Source organism: Perna viridis, chromosome 11, assembly GCF_037379345.1.
Source record: "Perna viridis isolate PV_CMFRI_1.1 ecotype Kerala chromosome 11, ASM3737934v1, whole genome shotgun sequence".
Taxonomy (NCBI): Eukaryota; Metazoa; Mollusca; class Bivalvia; order Mytilida; family Mytilidae; genus Perna; species Perna viridis.
The window spans coordinates 4,224,675-4,245,457 of NC_142455.1; the positions used below are offsets into that span (position 1 = coordinate 4,224,675).

A 20,783-nucleotide genomic window follows, 5' to 3' on the forward strand; every position below is an offset into this window, starting at 1 on the left:
AAGTAGCTTTATCAACCAGGTGGCGCTAAAAAATTTGGTTAGACATCACTAGAAATCTAGAACAATAACTCTGTCAAGAATTTTGGCGCGAAACGAGGAGTTAGGATAAAAAGGAATGGTAAAAATTTCTTACAGGAATAGTATATTGTTAGTGCCTCCAAGGATTTTCTTTTGTGTAGTAGGAAGGCTGGGGAGTTCTTATTGCGGTTAGTCGTCTACATTTACTGGCATGATTTCGGGTCAAAATGTAGTTGGTGAGCGTTTTGTCACCGCTTGCCACGGTGACACGATATCGTTTTTGCTCTTTTTGCACTTAAAATTTTTCTTCATATTGTCCCATGGTTTATAAGGATCGACAATGATTTTGTCCTTTGCCCAAATGTGTTCTTTTTGGGTTGTTAAACCTTTTTGTCGAAATTCATGAAAAAAAACGCCAAATCCTATCTTTAAGTTTCAAAAGACTAGAGGAAAGTGACGATTTTTAATAACACAGGTAAATCAAATAATGTCATAACCAACCGAAATTAATTTTTGATAAGGAACTATATTTAGATTTCCAATCGTAGGTTATCTGAGATCGCACCACTATAAAAACTTCCGGAATAGAAGGTCTCAGTCAACATGTAAGTTTTGTTAAAATTTCGGTTTAATCTTTGTAGAAACGTATTAGTCTCTATGAAAAATATTAATAATCGTTCTCGGTTTAAGTCATATTTTATATTTACGGCATTCAATCCATGTTCGCAAGTTTTTTTTTTCAAAGGGACGTAACCAACCTACACAACCTGGTTGGCGGTCAAGAGCAGTAAACATTTTTCTTTAAAACTTAAACTATTTTCAGTTTGCTAAGTAGCTGAATGGTTTGAAATAAGTTATTTAAAAGTACCCAAGTACTTTCTGTAGCTGTTTGAATTTGAAGTATACTGCTGTTTATTGCTCCAGTCAGACAGTGAACCAGTCTGTCGGACTGGAGAGTTACTTCCTTTTGCTCAAAATGTTAAAAAAAAGAATAAGAAAAAGGTATATTGGTGACTATAGTCATAGTCATTAGCATTCACTTTGTTATGATAAGTTGAACTCTTTAACAGTTCAATCAGCAGACATTTTCACAAGTCATCATGGCAGATCTGGGGTAAAATTGTTCTAAAACATAACCAGACGTATTTAGCTAATGTGTAAAAGGACGGCTGGTTCTGGAAATGTCAAGCAATTTTGACCTAACGGTTCAAACGAGGGGAAATCTGTGCATGTAGATACATGTAAACATATAAACAACAAAGGGGCCACACACGAAGACCAAATCGCAAAGCACCAAACGATTTAAAATTTTGCACAAGAATCTAACTGCACCAACTAAAACAAAAAAAATGTGGGTTCACCTAGCATCGTGATACCATCTCATGTTGTCATAATGAATACAAATATATCCCCACTTATTAGATTCCGGACTTTATCGCATCCATCTTGTTCGTCCGTCCGTTATACTTCTCGTTAATTTCTTAATTTCTAGATCCTTTAATCTTAGTTTCCGCTATATAGATGACGTATTATCTTTAAACAATACTCATTTCGGGGATTTGATACATGTACATCGCATCTACCCCCAAAGAACTTGAGATAAAGGACACTATGAGGTCAGCCTCATATCTTGACCTACACTTAGAACTCGATGGTAAAGGAAAGCTATTGACCAAGCGTTACGACCAACGTGGTGTCATTCAGAATTGTCAACTTTCCTTTCATCTGTGGCAACATCCCATCAGTACCTGCATATGGAGTGTTCATATCACAGCTCATACGTTATGCCAGAGCTTGCCGAAACTACACAGACTTTTTGTATCGCGCTAGAAGTTTAACAAATAGGCTTCTGGGACAGCGTTATGTTGCTACAAGATTGAAGTCATCACCATAGAAGTTTTATGATCGTCATCATGAACTCGTGGATCGCTGCGGTGTATCCATCTGCGCCATGAAAACTAATTTGTTCGACGTGTCATAGTTTTCCTTTCCTCTTTCGACTATCCTGGACTTGACTTTTTATTAGCAACTCGGCGGGTGTTTCTAGAAAATCAGAGGACGCTTACCCTACCGGTTGGTCATTTGCTTTTGTTAATTTGTATGTATGATTTTAGTTACTTTATGCTCTTTGTTGTGTTTGTCTGTTTTCCATGTCTGGTCTTTGTCCCTGGATTACATTCTTTTGATTACCACTATAACCTTGGTTCCCTTGATTACTCTTTCTATTGGCGGGAATGCTTAGACATTTGGTACATTACTATTGCATGATGACGTGTAACGAGTCTCCACTTTTGACAGTTCTTGGTTAAGCGCAATATTATTAGCAACGACGTAGATTGAAACAAATTGTTTGATAAAAGCGTTTACCTGTTTGACATTCAATATGAAAAATGTCGTAACGAATTTCAGGTTCCTTACTCTTCTTCTTTTATCTCTTGTGACTTCTGCTTTTGCTGATCCTTGTGCATGTGTGATCGATTATCTACACGTCAGAGCAGGCGCAGGAACAAGTTACAAAATTCTCGGTACAATGGTGGCCGATGACTGCTACACAGACAAAGGCGGGAGACAGACGGCAAATGGTTTTACATGGGCAAATTTAGATTACAATGGCCATGTGAGGGCTTTGTTAGTAGACGTATAAAAACTTTATTCAGTTGAAAAACATCACGGAAAGGCTAACCTCCGTACAAAAGCCACCTACTACACATATCTAAAGTTTATCCATATTTAACATCTTTCGTTTTTTTTTAAATTTGACTTATTAGTAAGTTATTTTAATATCAAAAAAATACAAAATGCTAAGGTCTTCCAAAACAAAATGTAAATTGTCCAATAAATCGTGCAGTCTCTATTACTCAGAAATTGCATATATTACCACGCATGTAATCAATTATTTGGCATTGCAGAGTAATTGTTGCCGTTTTCTTTTACTGTATGTATTGTTTTGTTTTTAGAATGCGTGGGCAGCAACAAAATGGCTGACTTTTAAAAACTGTTCAAGTAAGACTTTAGTATTTTATACGGGCTGAAAATAGATATTTAAATGCCTATATCTAATAAGATTAATACGTGTTAATGTTTACACACAATATCTTAAAATATGTTAAGCAAAGCTCCACCTAAGAATCATGCAAAAGCAGATATTAAGGGATTCAATCAATATCTCTTACAAACATAATTGTTTTGTTTGAAATCCTTCAGAATTACGAATAACCATGCAATACTTTTAGAACTGAGAGGTCAGTGAAAAATGTTTTTTTTAAAGAGTGATCTTAAATGTAAGTACGTGTAGTTTCGTATCTTTAACAAAAACAAATATTTATCTGTTTATAGCTCACATCTTAAAGTGATGTCAAATTATATGAAGACAATTAAATCCTATACTCGATGTCGAACTTTGAAAGTCATTATTTGTAAAAAATATCAATATATTCACATTCGTCCTCTTAAAGGTTATAGCTGTCTCAGATTGTGATCCCTGCGATAGCTTAATATATCAAACAATTGCATATATTCCAGGGAAAATCACACATCAATTTATCGAACTTATCTTTATACCATATTCCCGACTTGCGGACCAACATTTTGTCAACATTTGTCTCCCTTTGGAGCAGGTGTCTATTCAGAACACGTAAGGTTTTCCATCCGATATCGACGATACTTTAGAAAATCTCGAAAGTCAAAAGGGAATTTCTCGTTCCACTGACCCTGTCATAAATTTTCTTTACCCGGGATACAAATGAATATCACCCTTATGTAACCTACCAACAAAATGAAACAACCTGTAAATTTTAGAATCACCGTTGTGTTTGTCTGCTGGGGATTCCATTTTCTTTCGAGTTACCTCTTTTTTCTGCACCCGAATCCGAACATCGGTTAGAGAAACTTCGAAATTATACCTGGTCTTACGGGAGGTAACTCTGCAAATTTAAAACTGGATAAAATATGGTTGCATCCCGAGCTCCGCAAGTAAGGAATACATGTACCGTCATTCTACACTTCCCTTTCTTAAAAATGAAAAACTTCTTCATACAGATGCAATGTCAATGAACAACGCGACAGCTAATTCCGACTCTGGCCACACAAAAACTACACCAGGATGCCCTAAGATCATTTCCCGCGCTGAATGGGGAGCACGTCCACCAACTAACCCAAATGAAAAATTGACACAACTTCCGACGTACGTGTTCATCCATCATGGAGCCTCTGGTGGATGCTACACAAAATCAGCATGCATTGATAAAGTACAAGCTTACCAGAACTGGCACATGGATGGCCATAGTGAGTAAAATGGTAAAGGTCAGGTATCATAAAACTATAATTACTTATTATTATTATTATTATTATCATTATTATCATAAAACTATAATTACTTATTATTATTATTATTATTATTATTATTATTATTATTATTATTATCATATCATCATCATTAAGGTGTATACAAGTAATTGCAAATCAAAGACAGCCACGTGGAGACCGGGGAGGATCCAGACACTGGAGGGCTATCAGCCGGGGTTTTTCAGAAAAGGGGCGATCCTAGGACATTATTTCCCTTTATTTGTCAATTTTACACATGTAAATGACAAACTTTCCAATAAAAAAGGGGTACGAACCCCCCGCACAACCTGCAGCTCCGTCACTGGAAGAGTAGTACAGACATGAACTTTGAGCAAAGTTCAGATTGAGACACCGTACTCTCCTCCATAGAAACCATATATAAAACTCCAAAAGTCTGGAATAGGAAGTGCACAACGGCTTTGCATCAGGAGGGGGTAAAAACAACCAAACATGATATTCAATACAAATTACAATTCCACTGATTATTGATTGTGGTTATTGAAATGCGGAACTTCAGTTTCGTGATAGCCATCTTATTTTTCTTTAATTCCAAAAAGTAATAAATGTATGTGTTGAATTGGTGTATACTGTTCTTTGGCGACTTTTTCGTATACATTCAATCATGTTAAGCGCGTCCACTTATATTTCAATAGTATACAACAAGGGCGGATCCTAACACTTTGAAAAAAAGGGGTGCCATCCGGGGTTCCTCAGAAAAAGGAGGATGCTAGGACATTATTTGCCATTGTCTGTCAATTTTACAAATGAAAATGACAAATATTCCAATAAAAAGGAGCTAGGGGGCAACCCCTTGCACTCCTCTTGCGTCCATCACTGTGATATGACTAAGGTTTAAAAGTTGCTGTTTCTATCATAAGCAACAGGAAGAGGTCAAATTATAATAACAAAAATAATGAATAACATGATTCAGAAGACAAGGTACAGTAAGGCTTATATTTTGCCCCCTGTATGACTAGAAATGGGAAATGAGGAGTATTGCTCTGATGTTTAGAAGATTAAACGAATCAAAGGGCTTGGTCAACCACACTCATTCAATAATTAAAACTGTGATGTACTTAATTGTGCAAATCTACGAATTTTCTAACAGAGGTTTCGAAAGTTAGCATTTTTGGAATATTGCATGTTTTCAATGTGTATCTTATCGTACGTAGTCCTTCAACATGGTTTACAAGAATTTAGACCTAATGTTAATGTTTCTTACCATTGCAACCGTTTTATTTTTAGCATCATAATTGCAAACGAGGTGATTTTTAGCATCGTTTTCTGTCATTTAAGAATGGGACGATATTGGTTATAGTTTTGTTGTTGGTGAGGATGGAAACGTGTACGAGGCCCGGGGCTGGGACGCCGTAGGAGCCCATACTCTCGGTCATAATTATGACGGTCTTGGTATGTATTATTGCTTGTATAATACTTCTTTATAGTACACAAATATATACTTCGTATATATCCATACAGTCACTTTCGTCATAATGGATCTGACACTGTTGCGACTTGTCCGATCGAAGGCTCCCCCAATATGTAGCTTTTTCAATGTTTTTTTTTTTTTTAAAGTGTCTCAACTTTTAAAGAACCCGTGCGTTTCTGGTTATTCCATTGGCAGACTCTTATTTTTAAAAAATCATGGATCTGTCACATGACTGTACAATTCTGTTATGTGCATTAAAAGAACTCTAATGAAGATCCGCAAATGAAAAAAAAAATCACGAATTAAATAGTATGCAAATACAGTGTAGACGTACAATTGTAGACAGTTCATATGCAAGATGTAGTTATTTTTTAGTTTGTTTTATTGTGTAATAATTTGATTCAGACGTAACACGGTTTCTGATTGGATAAAAAAATTCGGATTATAGCATCTCATAGACCAAATTTTGTGCTTGTGAGGTCATCAAACTTTTTTTAATGATTTACTCGTTGAATTATAAGAAATGACTGTTATATTTTTTGGTCTATTTGAAATAATCTCAAGGTCCGCGGTGAACACTTTAAAATGCATGTAACCTGCTTCGCAGGTTATTTGGTGTGCCCCACGTGATTGAGATTATTTCTTCATAGTCAGAATTATAAGTTAGCTGGGTTGTATAAGGTGAATATAATACTCTATGAAATATCCCTTTTAACACTTTACAGTACGTATGAGTATTATCTTGTATAACTCTATTTTGTAAACTAACCAATGCACTTTGTTTTCAGGAGTCTGTATCATCGGAAACTTTCAAGACCACGTCCCGAATGATGCTGCCCTTAACGCCGTCAAACAACTGATTCAGTGTGGGCTTAATTTGCATAAAATTAAACCTAATTATATTTTAAAAGGCCATAGAGATGTCGGGCAAACTGCCTGCCCTGGTCAAAAACTTTACGATCTGATTCAACACTGGCCACACTACCATTGATATATAGTAATTAATTAAAATACACCGAATGATTATTATGATTTAATCTGTTGATTGCGTTTCTAGGAATACTTCTAAACAACAGAAAGTAGTAGTCCATTTCTGACATTGCGTTCTCTGGGCACCTTCTCTTTGCTCTCCGTTTTTTTCGTTGTCATTTTTCATTTCCTTGTGTGTACATTACGAATTCCGGTGAAATTCCATAGGGACCTGGAGTTTTTGGAAAGTTTTGTCCATGCAAATTTTTGGCAAAAATAGTCTGGACCCTCTTTCAAAATCTCTGGATTCGCCCCTGAATTTTGTTCCTTTCAGTTTTAATTAGTGCGATATGGAACTACATATACATGTAGGCTTCAAAACATAAATGATCGTAGAGTCGTTAGTTCGATTTTAACTCTCTTGACCTCCTAAAACACATTTTAGATATCAACTCATGTTGTACACAGATCTGATGCAATGATTTTGGCGCGGTTCCAAAGACGGGCGTATCGGGTGTAACCACCTTGAAATTCGATTTTTTTTTCAAAATGAAATCTTGATTCTTCATAAAGACTACCCCAAAATTGTCTTGCGTCGTTTCTCTTGGCGTTAAATTCTATGTATAATTAAATATCTCTAGCCTGAAATCTTGGATCCGCCATGTTATTGTACAGAGGCCCTTTCGTTTTTTTAAGGTTTGGATTTGAAACCAGCCGTCATGTACGCAAACAACACGAGGACTAAAAGAATGACAACTTTTCGTGAATGATCTCGCTAGTAGTGTAATCATTATGGATCTCATCTTGCCTATGTGTCCCAGGCTTGACAATGTATGAAAAGCACAAAAATAAACTTTATAGAACTTTAAGTAGCATTTTCTTGATCCGATCCTGAAATCTCCCCGTCTGAACTCAGCTCTTCATAAGGATCGGTTGAATCCGAAAGCTCATCTTCGGTGTAGTCCTGGCAGACATATTTACTTGTACGAGGACTCTTTTTAAGGGATTTTAAAATCCTTTACCGATTTGCCATCTTGACCATTTTTCGTGGAAGCATACGACCCCGATGTCGACGGAGATTTCATGTTTCACAGTGATTGCTCATATGCACTTTTTGCAATATTTGTGTAAACCTTTTGGATATTTACAAGATAGGCGTAGATGATTGCCGGTTTTCGAAAACAAAATCATGGGTAATTCGTTTCCATGATTCTTTGCTTTGAAGGGCTCCTTTGGGAGAATTTAGCAAGTATACATAATTATACCTTACTTAAGTTTATGAAATAAAATAAACTTTATAGAACTTTAATATCAGTCTTTATAAAATTCAGACAGGAGGTGATTCATGCATGTCAAAAACCCATTGAATTCGTTTTATTTCATATTCTGAATCAGATACAGACAACACAACCTGTGATAGTTAAAGAGGGTCTGAATATTATCTGAATACAATAGCATTAAAACCTACGATTTTTCAACACTGTATACTTCTATTCTCCATACTCAGTTAAGATCCCGACTTAAAAACATTATACATCGTTGTTTTTCCAAAATATATGGTACACCTAGATACAAATGTATAGTTCTTGGTAGAGATTCCTCATACTTTGTAAGAAATAATTCCAAATCGTCTTCCAAATATACAGAGGAAGACGTTTACAAAATGCTGGAATTTTTAATCGACAACATATTTGTCCAGTGTAGTGGACGTGTTTTTCAACAAACAATCGGCATTCCAATGGGAACAAATTGTGCTCCTTTACTTGCTGACCTATTCCTTCACTCTTATGAGGCTGACTTTATAGCTGTTCTGATCAGAAAGAAAGAATATCGTTTGGCTAGATCCTCCAATCTCAGTTTCCGCTATATAGATGACGTATTATCTTTAAACAATCCTAATTTCGGGGATTTGATACATCGCATCTACCCAAAAGAACTTGAGATAAAGGATACTACAGACACTGTGAAGTCAGCCTCATATCTTGACCTACATTTAGAAATCGATGATAAAGGAAAACTATTGACCAAACTTTACGACAAACGTGATGACTTTTCATTCAGAATTGTCAACTTTCCTTTCGTCTGTGGCAACATCCCTTCGGCTCCTGCGTATGGGGTGTTCATGTCACAACTCATATGTTATGTCAGAGCTTGCCGAAACTACGCATACTTTTTGTATCGCGCTAGAATTCTAACAAATAGGCTTCTGGAACAGGGTTATGTTGCTACAAGATTGAATTCATCACAACAGAAGTTTTATGGTCGTCATCATGAACTCGTGGATCGTTATGGTGTATCCATCAGCACCATGAAAACTGATTTATTCAACGGGTCATAGTTTTCCTTTCCTCGTTTGTCTACCCCGGACTTGACTTTTTATGAGCAACTCGGCGGGTGTTTCTAGAAAAGCAGAGGACGCTTACCCTACCGGTGCACCTGGTCCGTGCTCCCAGTTTTTAGTGGAGTCCGGGTTGCTCATTTGCTTTTGTTACTTTGTATGTATGATTTTGGTTGCTTTGTGTTCTTTGTTGTGTGTCTGTTTTCCGTGTCTGGTCTTTGTCCCTGGATTACATTCTTTTGATTACCGCTATAACCTTGGTTCCCTTAAATAACTCTTTCATTGGGTGTTGCGCTTTTGAGATAAAATTTATATATTGTACATGAAATTAGCACTTTGCAAGGGTTATCGTTCTTGATTTTGTTCAATTTGGTTGATTTTAGTGGGAGATAAATGTTCATGTATGATTTTCTCAAAAGTACAGATTTTGATATGGTTCGGTGGGTTTTTCTTCACCTTGAATCACTTCAATGTGGACATTGTCTGAATTTTATATGGACTGGTACTTAATAACCTTTAGCTAATAGTTTATATGCTCCAATCCTGGAAAGGGTAACACAAGTGGTTTCTTTATAATCAACAAACATTTTTAAGCATGAGGCGAGATCCCTCTCTCCGTCTATGTTACAGACATCATATGTTGATATATTTGTTAAATGTAATTTTTAAGAAAGAGTAATCAAGGGAACCAAGGTTATAGCAGTAATCAAAAGAATGTAATCCAGAGACAAAGACCAGACGTGGAGAACAAACATGCACAATAAAGAATATAAAGTAACTAAAATCATACTTACAAAGTAACAAAAGCAAATGAGCAACTCGGACTCCAATAAAAACTGGGAGCATGGACCAGGCGCACCGGTAGGATAAGCGTTCTCTTCTTTTCTAGAAAACCCACCGAGTTGCTCATAAAAAGTCAAGTCCGGGATAGACAACCGGGGAAAGGAAAACTAAAAACCGTTGAATAAATCAGTTTTCATGGTGCAGATGGATACACGAGTTCATGATGACGACCATAAAACTTATGTTGTGATGACTTCAATCTTGTAGCAACATAACCTTCCTGAAGCCTATTTGTTAGAGTTCTAGCGCGATATAAAAAGTCTGCTTAGTTTCGGCAAGATCTGGCATAACGTTTGAGTTGTGATACGCACACTCCAGAACGGATATATTGAATATCAACCCCACCGGAACGAGAAATGTCAAATTAAGTCCACCCATGATCGTCAACTAACGACGAGGAAATTTTCACACAGCTGGTCAGGCTGTAGCTGACTGAGCTTTTCGTAACAAAGTCTTAATGAAGTACCGGTTGTTACAGCGTCTATTTACTGTTAAAAGATCTACCTCTGCTTGTTGGCCATGTGACAAAAACATCGATTCTGCATTATATTTACACCGTAAAGGCTATATTTTTTCCTCTAATTTAATTATTTGTAGAATATTTGTCGCGAATAGTTAGTCACACTGTTAATTTACTTTCAAATTATACTCGTATTCATATTTCCATAATTGAATTCACGTTGGTTGAAATGAGTAAGCAGGGTAATCGCATGATTCATACATGTACCCTCGTTTTCGACGTTAAAGTGCAAACGCCCTCTCCCCCATTTCCCGCACACTAAAACCCCTCGTTTGAAATTTTCGACATTCATCTCTAATTGTCGCTGTTAACGTTCAGATACTATACTTAAAAACACTTCAATTGACTTTATTTGTTCTGGCATAGCTTTGATATCATGGCAACGCAAATATTTTAAAAAGTTATTTAATTTCGAAAATATTACTTTTCTGAAAGGACGGGTACTTATTGATTTTGTCAAGCATAAAACCGATGGATTAAAATTAAAGAATATTTACAAATTAATTTTAACTCATGTTGTTTAAATTATTAATTAGCCAAAAATCGATGAATTAAATGAAATAGTTGACAATTGTCTAGCTACATGCATCTATGTTGTTGCTTTCATCTTAATAACTGTTATAGCTAATTATGAATAATTCATAAGAATAAATTGAGTACTAAAAACAAATCGAAATTGAATAGCAAAATTTAGCGTATTAATTCAATCTTTAAATCTCCCGTTACAAATGAAATAGATTTAAAAAGAAAGTCGTGTACATATATATTTGATTTAAAACCTAGACTTTTTAAAATTTATATATTAGGGTTAAGTCGTTCTTTTAAATTGACAAGTCATTTTTGTGTGCCGGTCCGATTACCGCTTTGTTTGTACACGAAAACCTTTTTCTACTTGTGTTTTGCCGACGGAAATTATGTAAACAAATTCTTCTCCGATTGACGGTTTCTTACATCATGAAATATACATTTTTATAACTTGTAATGTATAAGTTACAATGAGGTTAAGCTAAACGAAGATTAATGGACTTTTCTGATCAGAAACAATTAGAAAACACCGTTAACTGAAGAATTGAGAAACGGATTTATACCAATTTGAAAATCACGTCAAAAATAGCAACTCGACGTCCTACGAATGTGTAACAGTTGATAACTAACAGATTAGAAGGAAGTGGAACTATATTAAATCGGTTCGATTTATACAGGAGAGAGGGAATCGAAAAGTACAATTTATTTCAGCTCAACATTTGAATTTCGAGAGAGAAAATAAGGAAATTCGAGATTATTGTTAAGTCATAAGCCGTTTTTTTTACAGCATTTCTACAAGAAGTTATGTACTGAAAGAAAACCGACGAAGTTGATTTGTGATTGAAACTAGTATTTTCTCAAAAGGTGCACGAATTTTACGATGAAATGGGATGTACAGCTGCAAAAACATATAAGGGAGGTCACTCTCTCAGGATTGTAATGGTTGGACTTGACGGAAGTGGTAAGGTTGCTGACATTATAAAAAAGGGTGGCACCCTGAAAAGGCGCCAAGTAGATTCAGGGTATGCCTTTGCAAGGGGTCAAGAGGTTCAAGCTCTGATGTTAAAATATTTTACAATATTTTAGGTGAAAAGGCTTTTGTTAAGAAAAGGGTGTGCATGCCAGCACCCAATGGACCCCCTAGCCTACGACCTCGGCCTTCTACATATATGTTTCCATGTTTTTAGTACAATAAATTATTTTACTATTCCATATCGGTTTTCAGGAAATGACGATTTATTTAAAGTTTATATGCACACTAATTGCCCTGGTTGCGACACAATTTACTTTCAAAAAACCTTTTACTTAGTGTACATTAAATCGGTGCGTTTACTTTTGTTTCTTAGTTTTAATTTTTATTAAGTATCGATACCAATTTTACATGTAACACAGTAATAGTTACTGCAACGAGAAATTCTGAAGTTCTACAAATTAAATTCAAGCTATGGGAATTACATGTAGTCTAAAAAGTCCTGAACTCATACTGCCGATCAGCACGGATACAAGTCATAACATCATTTTTCACTGAAATCTGAAAACGTTGATGTTAATTTTTTAATTTAATTGGGAGAGACGATAGAAAATCGGAAGAAGTTTTGTTGATCGGTATATCTTGAAGTTCAACTTCTTTAGAAAGCAGTCTTTATGAGGTGATTTACGCGTTTCCCCAAAACACACAAATTTCACTTATTCAAATTCTTATTCAAATTAAGTTCTTGATCAGATACAGTTTTTTTATTAGATTGTTGTACACATTTTTAGAGGTATAAAAGCATGCAGACTTAGAAGTATCGTTCTTGATTTGAATGTGGATGCTGCGGTGTTTAAATTACTTCTAGAATGTCCAACAAGAAAAGCTAGGTAGTTGTGTTTGAAAGGTGGATTACTGGGTTGTTAAAAATTCATGTTTCGAATCTAACTGAAATTAGTCCTATCAATTGTTCGATTCAGTCAGATACAATGATTGATAGGTCTATAAATTCTAATCAGATTGATATATTTCGAATTCTGAGTATAACGGTGAAAAATTTTATTGAATCTATTACGAATTATTTTCGAGATTCTCGAAGAAAAAACCTTGAAAAGTAATGACTTATTGAGAAAAAAAAAGATAAAATTTGTCATTTTCTCATTCATGTTATTAACTCAGAATCACGACAGTATTTTAAAGCATTTTTCTGAAAAAGTGTTTTCACTGGCGGATCTCGAGCAATGTTTTTGGGGGTTCGACAACCCCTTTTTGATGGAATTTTTTTTGTTAATTTTGTACAAAATTTTGTCAATAGTGAGCAAATAATGATGGCCTACATGTTGATCCCCTTGGTATAAATTTCTGGATCGAAACCCCCTTTTTATAAACTTGGTCCAACCCTAATTTTCGATTTATCCCCAGAAAACATTTTGTCATGGTTAACTCGTTTTCTGAGAAACTTTCATTTTACAGGTAAGACGACTCTGCTGTATCGATTAGCCACTGGAGAAGTCATCAATACGATACCGACTCTTGGATTCAATGTCGAAACGATATCTTACAAAGACAATGAGTTAACGATATGGGACATGGGCGGACAGGAGAATATTCGGAAATTATGGAGACATTACTATCTTGGAATTAGAGGTACGAATTCATTCTACTAGTGCATCTTATGTTATGAAACTATTCAACCACTGCTATTTCAATAAAAAAAAAAGCTAAATCAATGGATTCCTGTGATAAAGTACACATAGTGCCTTTCTGAAGATGGTGATAGATAGCGATACAAATTAAAAACATTAACCCCGGAAAAAATTTCGGCGCGAACGGGCGAGCAAAAAACAAAAGGCATAGTAAAACAATTTAACAAGACCAACTGAAACAAAACGTACACTTTAGAATCGTGTCGAACAAATTTCGGGCAGATTCTTCTGCTCCGCCTTGAAGGATAGACGTTTTCTTTGTTCTGTCTGGTTTATGTTCATACAGCTACTTTGGTGATCGTGGCATGGACATTTCTGCCAAATATTTACGTACTGTATTTACAATTGATATCAATAAAGACTGTTTGTAGAACATGAAATCAATGATTGATGATTCTGTTTTAGGAATATTGTTTGTGGTGGATAGCGCAGATAAAGACAGATTAGACGAGGCACAGCAGCTCCTTGACGAACTCATGTGTCAAAATGAATTATTAAAAACACCATTGGTTATTGTAGCCAACAAACAGGACAAGGAAGGTGCGTGTTTTCTTTGTTATTTTCATGTTTTCTAGAAAAGCAGAGGACGCTTACCCTACCGGTGCACCTGGTCCATGCTCCCAGTTTTTAAGTTGACTCTGAGTTGCTCATTTGCTTTTGTTGCTTTGTGTGTATGATTTTAGTTACTTTGTGTTCTTTGTTGTGTATGTCTGCTTTCCATGTCTGGTCTTTGTCCTTGATTTGCATTCTGTTGATTACCGCTATAACATTGGTTCCATTGTTTACTCTTTCAGATTTTATTTGAAAATGTTTGATTTTAAAACTGATCGAGAACCAATCAAGAATTAGGCAAAAAAGATTTTGTTTTTACATAATATGAATATTGGCCCCTTCTGTGAGATCATTTTTCTGCAATTTCAAATCAATTTTCATTTTTTTTTAAATCTTGCTAACTTATGCCGGACCATTTTGCCGAATTCACTGCATATATGCTACGTTTTTTTCTCGTTAAAAAAAAAACGACAAAGCGTACATGTACATTTGTGTATTATGATCATTACTATTTTAATATCTACTTGAAAATGGCTTTAAGGTAACACTTTGATTTACATGTAACAAAAAACTTGCAAAAAAGCCGTCGTGCTTCTCGCAAAATGTATAATGGTGATTTGTATGGTCAGTGTTTTTGTTTTTGTTTTTTTTTTAATAGATATTGGTAATTACTTCGTATATTCATATTTATTTCAGTTAAAACGTTTTGCCTTGTTGGAATAAATATTAAATTTAGTGGCATGTATTATATTTTAGGTGCAATGAAAGAAAAGGACATTGTTGACATTTTGGAACTCAAGCAGATTTCAGATCGGCTATGTACGATACAGGGAACCAGTGCAATCACGGGAAGTGGTATCCACCGTGCTTTAGACAATATACTGCGTTTTCGACACCACATGGACACAGCAAACAAATAAAATTTAATATTGATGGCATGTTTTGAACGATTCCACATGTTAACTTAAAGTGTGTCTGCAATATTGTTTATGTTTAATTTTCCTTGTTACAATACTGTTTCTTTACATTGACTTCAGTTTTTTTGGCCAGTGGCTAGTTAGATTATCACACATCAACGGGTGCCATATGAAAAAAACAAAACAAAACAAAAACAAAAACAAAAACACGGAACCTCTTTCGCAAACCGGTTTTATACTATATAATGTATTAATAATGCTTCTACTAAGAAGTAAGGAGAAATTGTTGTAATATCTGTAATAATACGAAGCATTCTATAAATACACTTGGTATAAATGGAACAAAAAGGATTCATCTTCAATTGATTTTTTTAGTCTATGTTCACTTTACAAGAAAACGTTTTCACAGGTCGAGGTTTAGCTAGGTCACCCGAAACGTAATGACAATGAAGTATATTCCATAGTACAAGAACGACCAATCTCCTCCGCAGACTTATAATCGATTCCTGATTCACTCAGTTAGCTTATATGCTCTGCTATAAAGGCCAGTGACGGATCTATTGGGTGCAGGGGGGTTGGCACATCTTTTTATTGGAAAATTTTGTCATTTTCATGTGTAAAATCGACAAAAAAAATGGCAAATAATGACCTGGCACGTACCCTCCTTTTTCCGAGTAACCCCGACTGACACCCCTCCTTATCGAAGTGTCTTGATCCTCCCCTGCAGGATGTTAAAAAATCACAAATCATTGCATTTCCGTTGTACTGCACTAATTTGCATATAGAAGTGTGGCATATGTGTAAAGCTTTGAAGGATTTTGAGACAGCGAGTATATACCCTTTGCGTCGTAGATTGAGAAACGACAGACGAATATTATATGTATACATATAGTAAATGTTCTTGTTATCACAAAAAAGTAAATAATTTGCTGAACTTGTTTCATAAATTAATAAGAATGTTTCATAAAAAAAAAACGTCAGTAGCCGTCCACATAGGAATCATGCAACTAAGGGATGATAAATGAATGGAAAGATCACACATTCGTACATTTGATATTGTTCCGTATGCTTCACAAAATGTAAGTGTGGAATTGATCGTAAATAAATTATGACGTCACAATGCTGTTTTAGGTTGTGACGTTGTTACTTACGATCAACTTTACACTTAAGACTTTTTGTGAAATCGACGTCTGCTGGCGTATTGAAACAAACAAAGGTGTCGTATAGTGCCAGGGAAAATTAAATGAAATATACTATCATTGCATGGTTTTAAAGGGAGATAAGTCCGATTTTGCCAACTTATTCTATTGTAGTTTCTACCAAAATATCTTATACTAAAAGACTTAATATTATTTAATACTATGAACGTCCGCTCGAAAAAAAAAAACAAAACAGGAAGCCAACTTGCATAAAAATTATATAAAATAAAAAATGGACCTTTCTTAAATGATAAAATTAATTGAAATTTTGCATGACTCTTTAAAATACTGCAACTTAAGTAAGAGATGGTTTGAGACCGGTTGATTTAGCTTTCTGGTCAGCTGCTTGGGCGTATCGAGTAGCCGCTGCGCTAGCTGGAGCCAACTGTACCACCCCCCGTTGTTGGAGAATCTGCGCCTTTTGAACAGCCATTGAGTATCTCAATACACGATCTGGATCCCAGTACCAGTTACCAGGATCTGGAACCAGGTTGTTTGCTCCGCCGTGTTTCATGGCCAGGTAAACTACCGTTGAACAGTTCAAACGCACAGCTTGGTATTTATTACTGGGCTTGAAAAGTCTCCACCATTCTTTAATGGCTGCTTGGTTAATGTTTCTTGGTAAAAAGACCATTTCCATAGGAGTACGACCTTCATATTCTGTGTCTTTTGCAAGGGTCTGGTCTTGGAAAGCATCAATCCATTCTGTAAACTTATAATAAAAATATCATTATATTATTTCTTTGTAGTATGCTTGCGTCTTTCATTTTCTTTGATTTTTTTCAAAACCTGATTAAATGTCCAAAATGTTTAAAGAAATCTGAAGAAAAAAGACCATATTACTGCATAAATGCAATTTTGTGAAGAACTACGTCGAAAAAAAAAATCCAATATTAGCGAACTAAACTTGAGACATCTCAGTTGAACTCTTTCGGTCGGAAATTACCAAAATTACCAAAATTTACCCAAGTCATACATTGAATGTTGTAGCCACATTTTCAAATATTACAAGTTGGGGTCGAAAGAGTTCTACTGGGTGAATTAAAGTGTGAGTTTAGTTTTAAAAATAAATATATGCATGGATAGTACACTATACATCGTTTATATTGGGGACGACTATTTGATTCTGTTGCAGGTGCCTGGCAGTTTTGGTCGGGGCAAACGATTTGTTATCAAAATTTTGTAAATAAAATAAATATTTTCTTACGCTATACGGCTAGAATTTTTTTCTATTATACTGTACATTACACTATGACGTTCTTCGAAGCTCTTTAGACAACAGCTGTGGTAAAAAGTGATACATGTACAATGTAAGCACCAAACGTTATAGACTGTGTCTATTCAAGAAGATGAAGAAACTAGTCCTATTAGAATCGAAATAAAGCACGGATTCGGGATGGGCTCCATACTCTACTTAGGAAACAAATCACGGAAACTCCATTTTATCATATATCGCTATCGTTCGGGGTAAAACAAACATAAATGGGCAGCCCGTGGTAAAATAATGATAACATGGAGTTTCCGTGATTTATTTCTTAATTACTGTAGACGCCATTTTAGGATGATTGCTGGTCATGTTTTGCCATTTTGCCAGATTTCTGGACTCCTCTAATTTGATCCAATTCATAGCATATTTTTTTTCGTCGAGTGACCCCCATTTTGTCTTTTCATAATCTCATTAAACAAACCTTAAAATATTATTTGGAAAGTTTCTAATGAAATCCTTGTTATTTGTTCATTAACCGAACAAGACTTAAAATATGAAGAATCTACAAAACATTTTTCCGCCAAAATTTTAAGTGTTTATAGCACTGACCCATCTACTTTTTCTTCTTATTTTGTTTCACTATAAAAGATCTTTAAAGACTTCACGACGCTTTAAAATCTTTGTTATTCTTAAAATCCTTAACAAAAAACTGTTGAGAATTGTAAATTTTGTTGTTTTTTCGGACATGCTTACATACATGGTTTTCTGTAAAGAAACAACTTTATTGTTCCATATATAATAAACTATGTAAATTAATGTATTCACTAAATATCAAGTTGTTTTTTTGGAAGTGGATACCTATTCCTTGACCTGAAAGTGACCAAAAGAACAAAGCTGACAGAACATCTTAATTTAAGCCAACAACTCCGAACCGTTGGAGACTTTTGAACATAAAGACCCTCCCATTTTTACCCCTATGTTTTATGAATAATTATGGCAGCAATGTTTTAACGGATCAAAAATCTAAAAGCATACTAATTCTAACTTTCAATCTGTCAAGTAGTTTCTGAGAAGAAGAAAACAGACGACGACAGCAACGACGGACACCAAGTAATGGCATTTATAGCTCACACGATCCAAGGTATGTACTCACCAGAGCTATAGGCACCATTCCAGGATTTTTCTTGTGTTCACCCGGTTCCCGGGCAGGCCACCAACTAATGTGTGTTCCATCCCCTAGCTGGAGAGAAGCGTGCCCCCAAAGTTCGTCAGTCGGCGACCAATAAAACAGTCTCATAGGCCTCCCGGCAAACGGATCTGCAGCCATGTTTTATCAGTTATCTATAATCAAAGAATAGTTCAACATAAGAATCATGAAAATATATCTACAGTTACTCAAAAATATCCTTTGCACAATACATATCTTGAGTGTACCCCTTTATTCTGAGTGTGCCAGTTGAAGCTGGGTTTAGTATATTTTGTTGAAATTATACATTGAAAATGAATTAGAATATTTCCCTGCAAGATACATTCATACGTGCACCAGTCAAAAATAAAATCATGATATACATGCATTAACAGGTTATAAATCACGCTTGCATGATTTTAGACAGGCTAGTACTAAAAAGATGAATACTATATTTTTTTCCGAAATACTAAAACAATAATATAATAATGTAATTTTTCTTTGTTTTGGACTTGATTAGTGTTCGGCAATTTTGTTGTTACCATTATTTGTATGCAACACTTAGAAATTATTCATGTTAAATGCACTGACGACGGACAATTGACCCCTCTTTGAACTGAAAAAAAAAGGAAAGCCAAACGATAGAAAAATGTACAGTCGAGCCCAAATTTTGTTATGACAAAATTGTATAATATTCCCTTGTAATTTCTTTATATTTTTTTGTCTTTTCTGTACTTTCCCTCTTTCAAATTCATAAATCATAATGACAAATACAACTGAAAATATGTTGATCGGACTAAAACAAAAACCATTTTAATGAAAGTCTAGAATAAAATTAAACCTGCAGGGAACGAACGTCGGAAACATTTCAAAAACGTCGAAGTTAACGTACAATCTGCGGTTCTTTTGGAGGATATACCTTCTTTTGTCAGATTTTTTTTAATTTTGCGCAAAAAAATAGCCTGGAATTTCTTGATCGGCACTCTCCCCCTTATATAAATATCTAGAACCACTGCCGCGGTCTCACCACCCTTAAAAACCAAACAGTCAACTTACATAAAATTAATTTCACTTACATTAAAATATCATAGGTATAACATCAATGAGTAGCTTTATCCGGTAAGTTGGTCGCTACATTGCTGTTTTATAGTCTCGGGAGGGTTACTAGTTTTCCTGTTTTGTTTCCTCTGGTATACAAGAACCGGCGGATTTTGCTGATTGCTGACGTACGAGTTCATGGGGTCAGATCGCCAAACATGTTTTGTTCTTTTTAATTTTGTTTGTTTGGGTTTATTGGTCAAGCAAATGAGGGTAAAGCAGGAATCAACCCATCTGTCTATCTGTTCGTTCATTCGTCTGTTGAAGTTTCTGGTGAGTAGAACTCCTACTCAACCGTCAAATGGATTTAGATAAAGTTTTAAACGATACATATAGGTGTGCATAGAGGAGTATAATTATTGTTGGTGACTCAAAAGGTAGAAAATATAGTATTATTGCGTAAGGTTTCCCATATTGCCTAGGCGAGGAACAATAACTCATTCAATATGGAAAACCTTACGCAGTTATATCTTTATTGACTAAATAATCCAATACGTCGTGTTGGCCTCGCCCAATATGGATTTTAACCAGGCCAATATGATGTATTGGACGACTTAATCCGTATTGGCGCACTTTTGTACTTAATATTATATAGGCAGTTTTGATCATATTTAGACTAATATTCAAACGTTAGTCAATAATTTAACCTACCAATAAGTATTCTTACTACATTTACAACTCCGGTGGTACTGCTAAAATGTTGTTGAAATTTTGTAGGAAGATTTGACACCATATGTTAACGCGTATGAATGAATATACACGTAGTATTGTCAGAAAACGTTTAAGAAGGAATTTAGAAAAAGAATATATTAGAAGATTGGGTTCTATTCAGAGGTTTATAAAAGGGGTTTTATTCAGAGGTTTATAGAAGGGGGTTCTATTCAGAGGTTTATCAAAGGGGGTTCTAGGCTATCATTTGCTCATTTTGGTAAATTTTAAGTTTTATTAACAAGTATTTGCCA

General features: G+C 35.2%; 3 protein-coding genes across 5 annotated transcripts; 2 read left to right on the top strand and 1 right to left on the bottom strand.

The window, feature by feature from the left end:
• The first annotated feature begins 500 nt into the window (after positions 1-500).
• Positions 501-7,629, top strand: LOC148602386 (peptidoglycan-recognition protein SC2-like). Of its 2 annotated transcripts, XM_088553775.1 has the most exons (7): positions 501-623; positions 2,428-2,635; positions 2,976-3,021; positions 4,057-4,302; positions 5,659-5,772; positions 6,580-6,788; positions 7,457-7,629. In XM_088553775.1, coding segments are annotated over exons 1-6 (819 nt in total). In that variant the 5' UTR covers positions 501-621; the 3' UTR covers positions 6,783-6,788; positions 7,457-7,629. The 2 variants fall into 2 exon arrangements, with proteins under 2 accessions (XP_088409901.1, XP_088409900.1); XM_088553774.1 differs by lacking the exon at positions 7,457-7,629 and having other exon boundaries at positions 6,580-6,817.
• Positions 6,650-15,245, top strand: LOC148602387 (ADP-ribosylation factor J-like). 2 transcript variants are annotated; one of them, XM_088553778.1, is made up of 5 exons: positions 6,650-6,788; positions 11,774-11,947; positions 13,430-13,603; positions 14,068-14,202; positions 14,971-15,245. In XM_088553778.1, exons 2-5 carry the CDS (start codon positions 11,872-11,874, stop codon positions 15,132-15,134), a joined length of 549 nt encoding a protein of 182 aa, XP_088409904.1. In that variant the 5' UTR covers positions 6,650-6,788; positions 11,774-11,871; the 3' UTR covers positions 15,135-15,245. The 2 variants fall into 2 exon arrangements, with proteins under 2 accessions (XP_088409904.1, XP_088409903.1); XM_088553777.1 differs by lacking the exon at positions 6,650-6,788 and having other exon boundaries at positions 9,887-11,947.
• A 169-nt stretch (positions 15,246-15,414) lies between these two features.
• On the bottom strand, positions 15,415-19,922 carry LOC148602388 (uncharacterized). Its single transcript, XM_088553776.1, has 3 exons — positions 19,800-19,922; positions 18,691-18,878; positions 15,415-17,042 (listed from the first exon to the last, which is right to left on the bottom strand). Exons 2-3 carry the CDS (start codon positions 18,862-18,864, stop codon positions 16,626-16,628), a joined length of 591 nt encoding a protein of 196 aa, XP_088409902.1. The 5' UTR covers positions 18,865-18,878; positions 19,800-19,922; the 3' UTR covers positions 15,415-16,625.
• Positions 19,923-20,783: the final 861 nt, after the last annotated feature.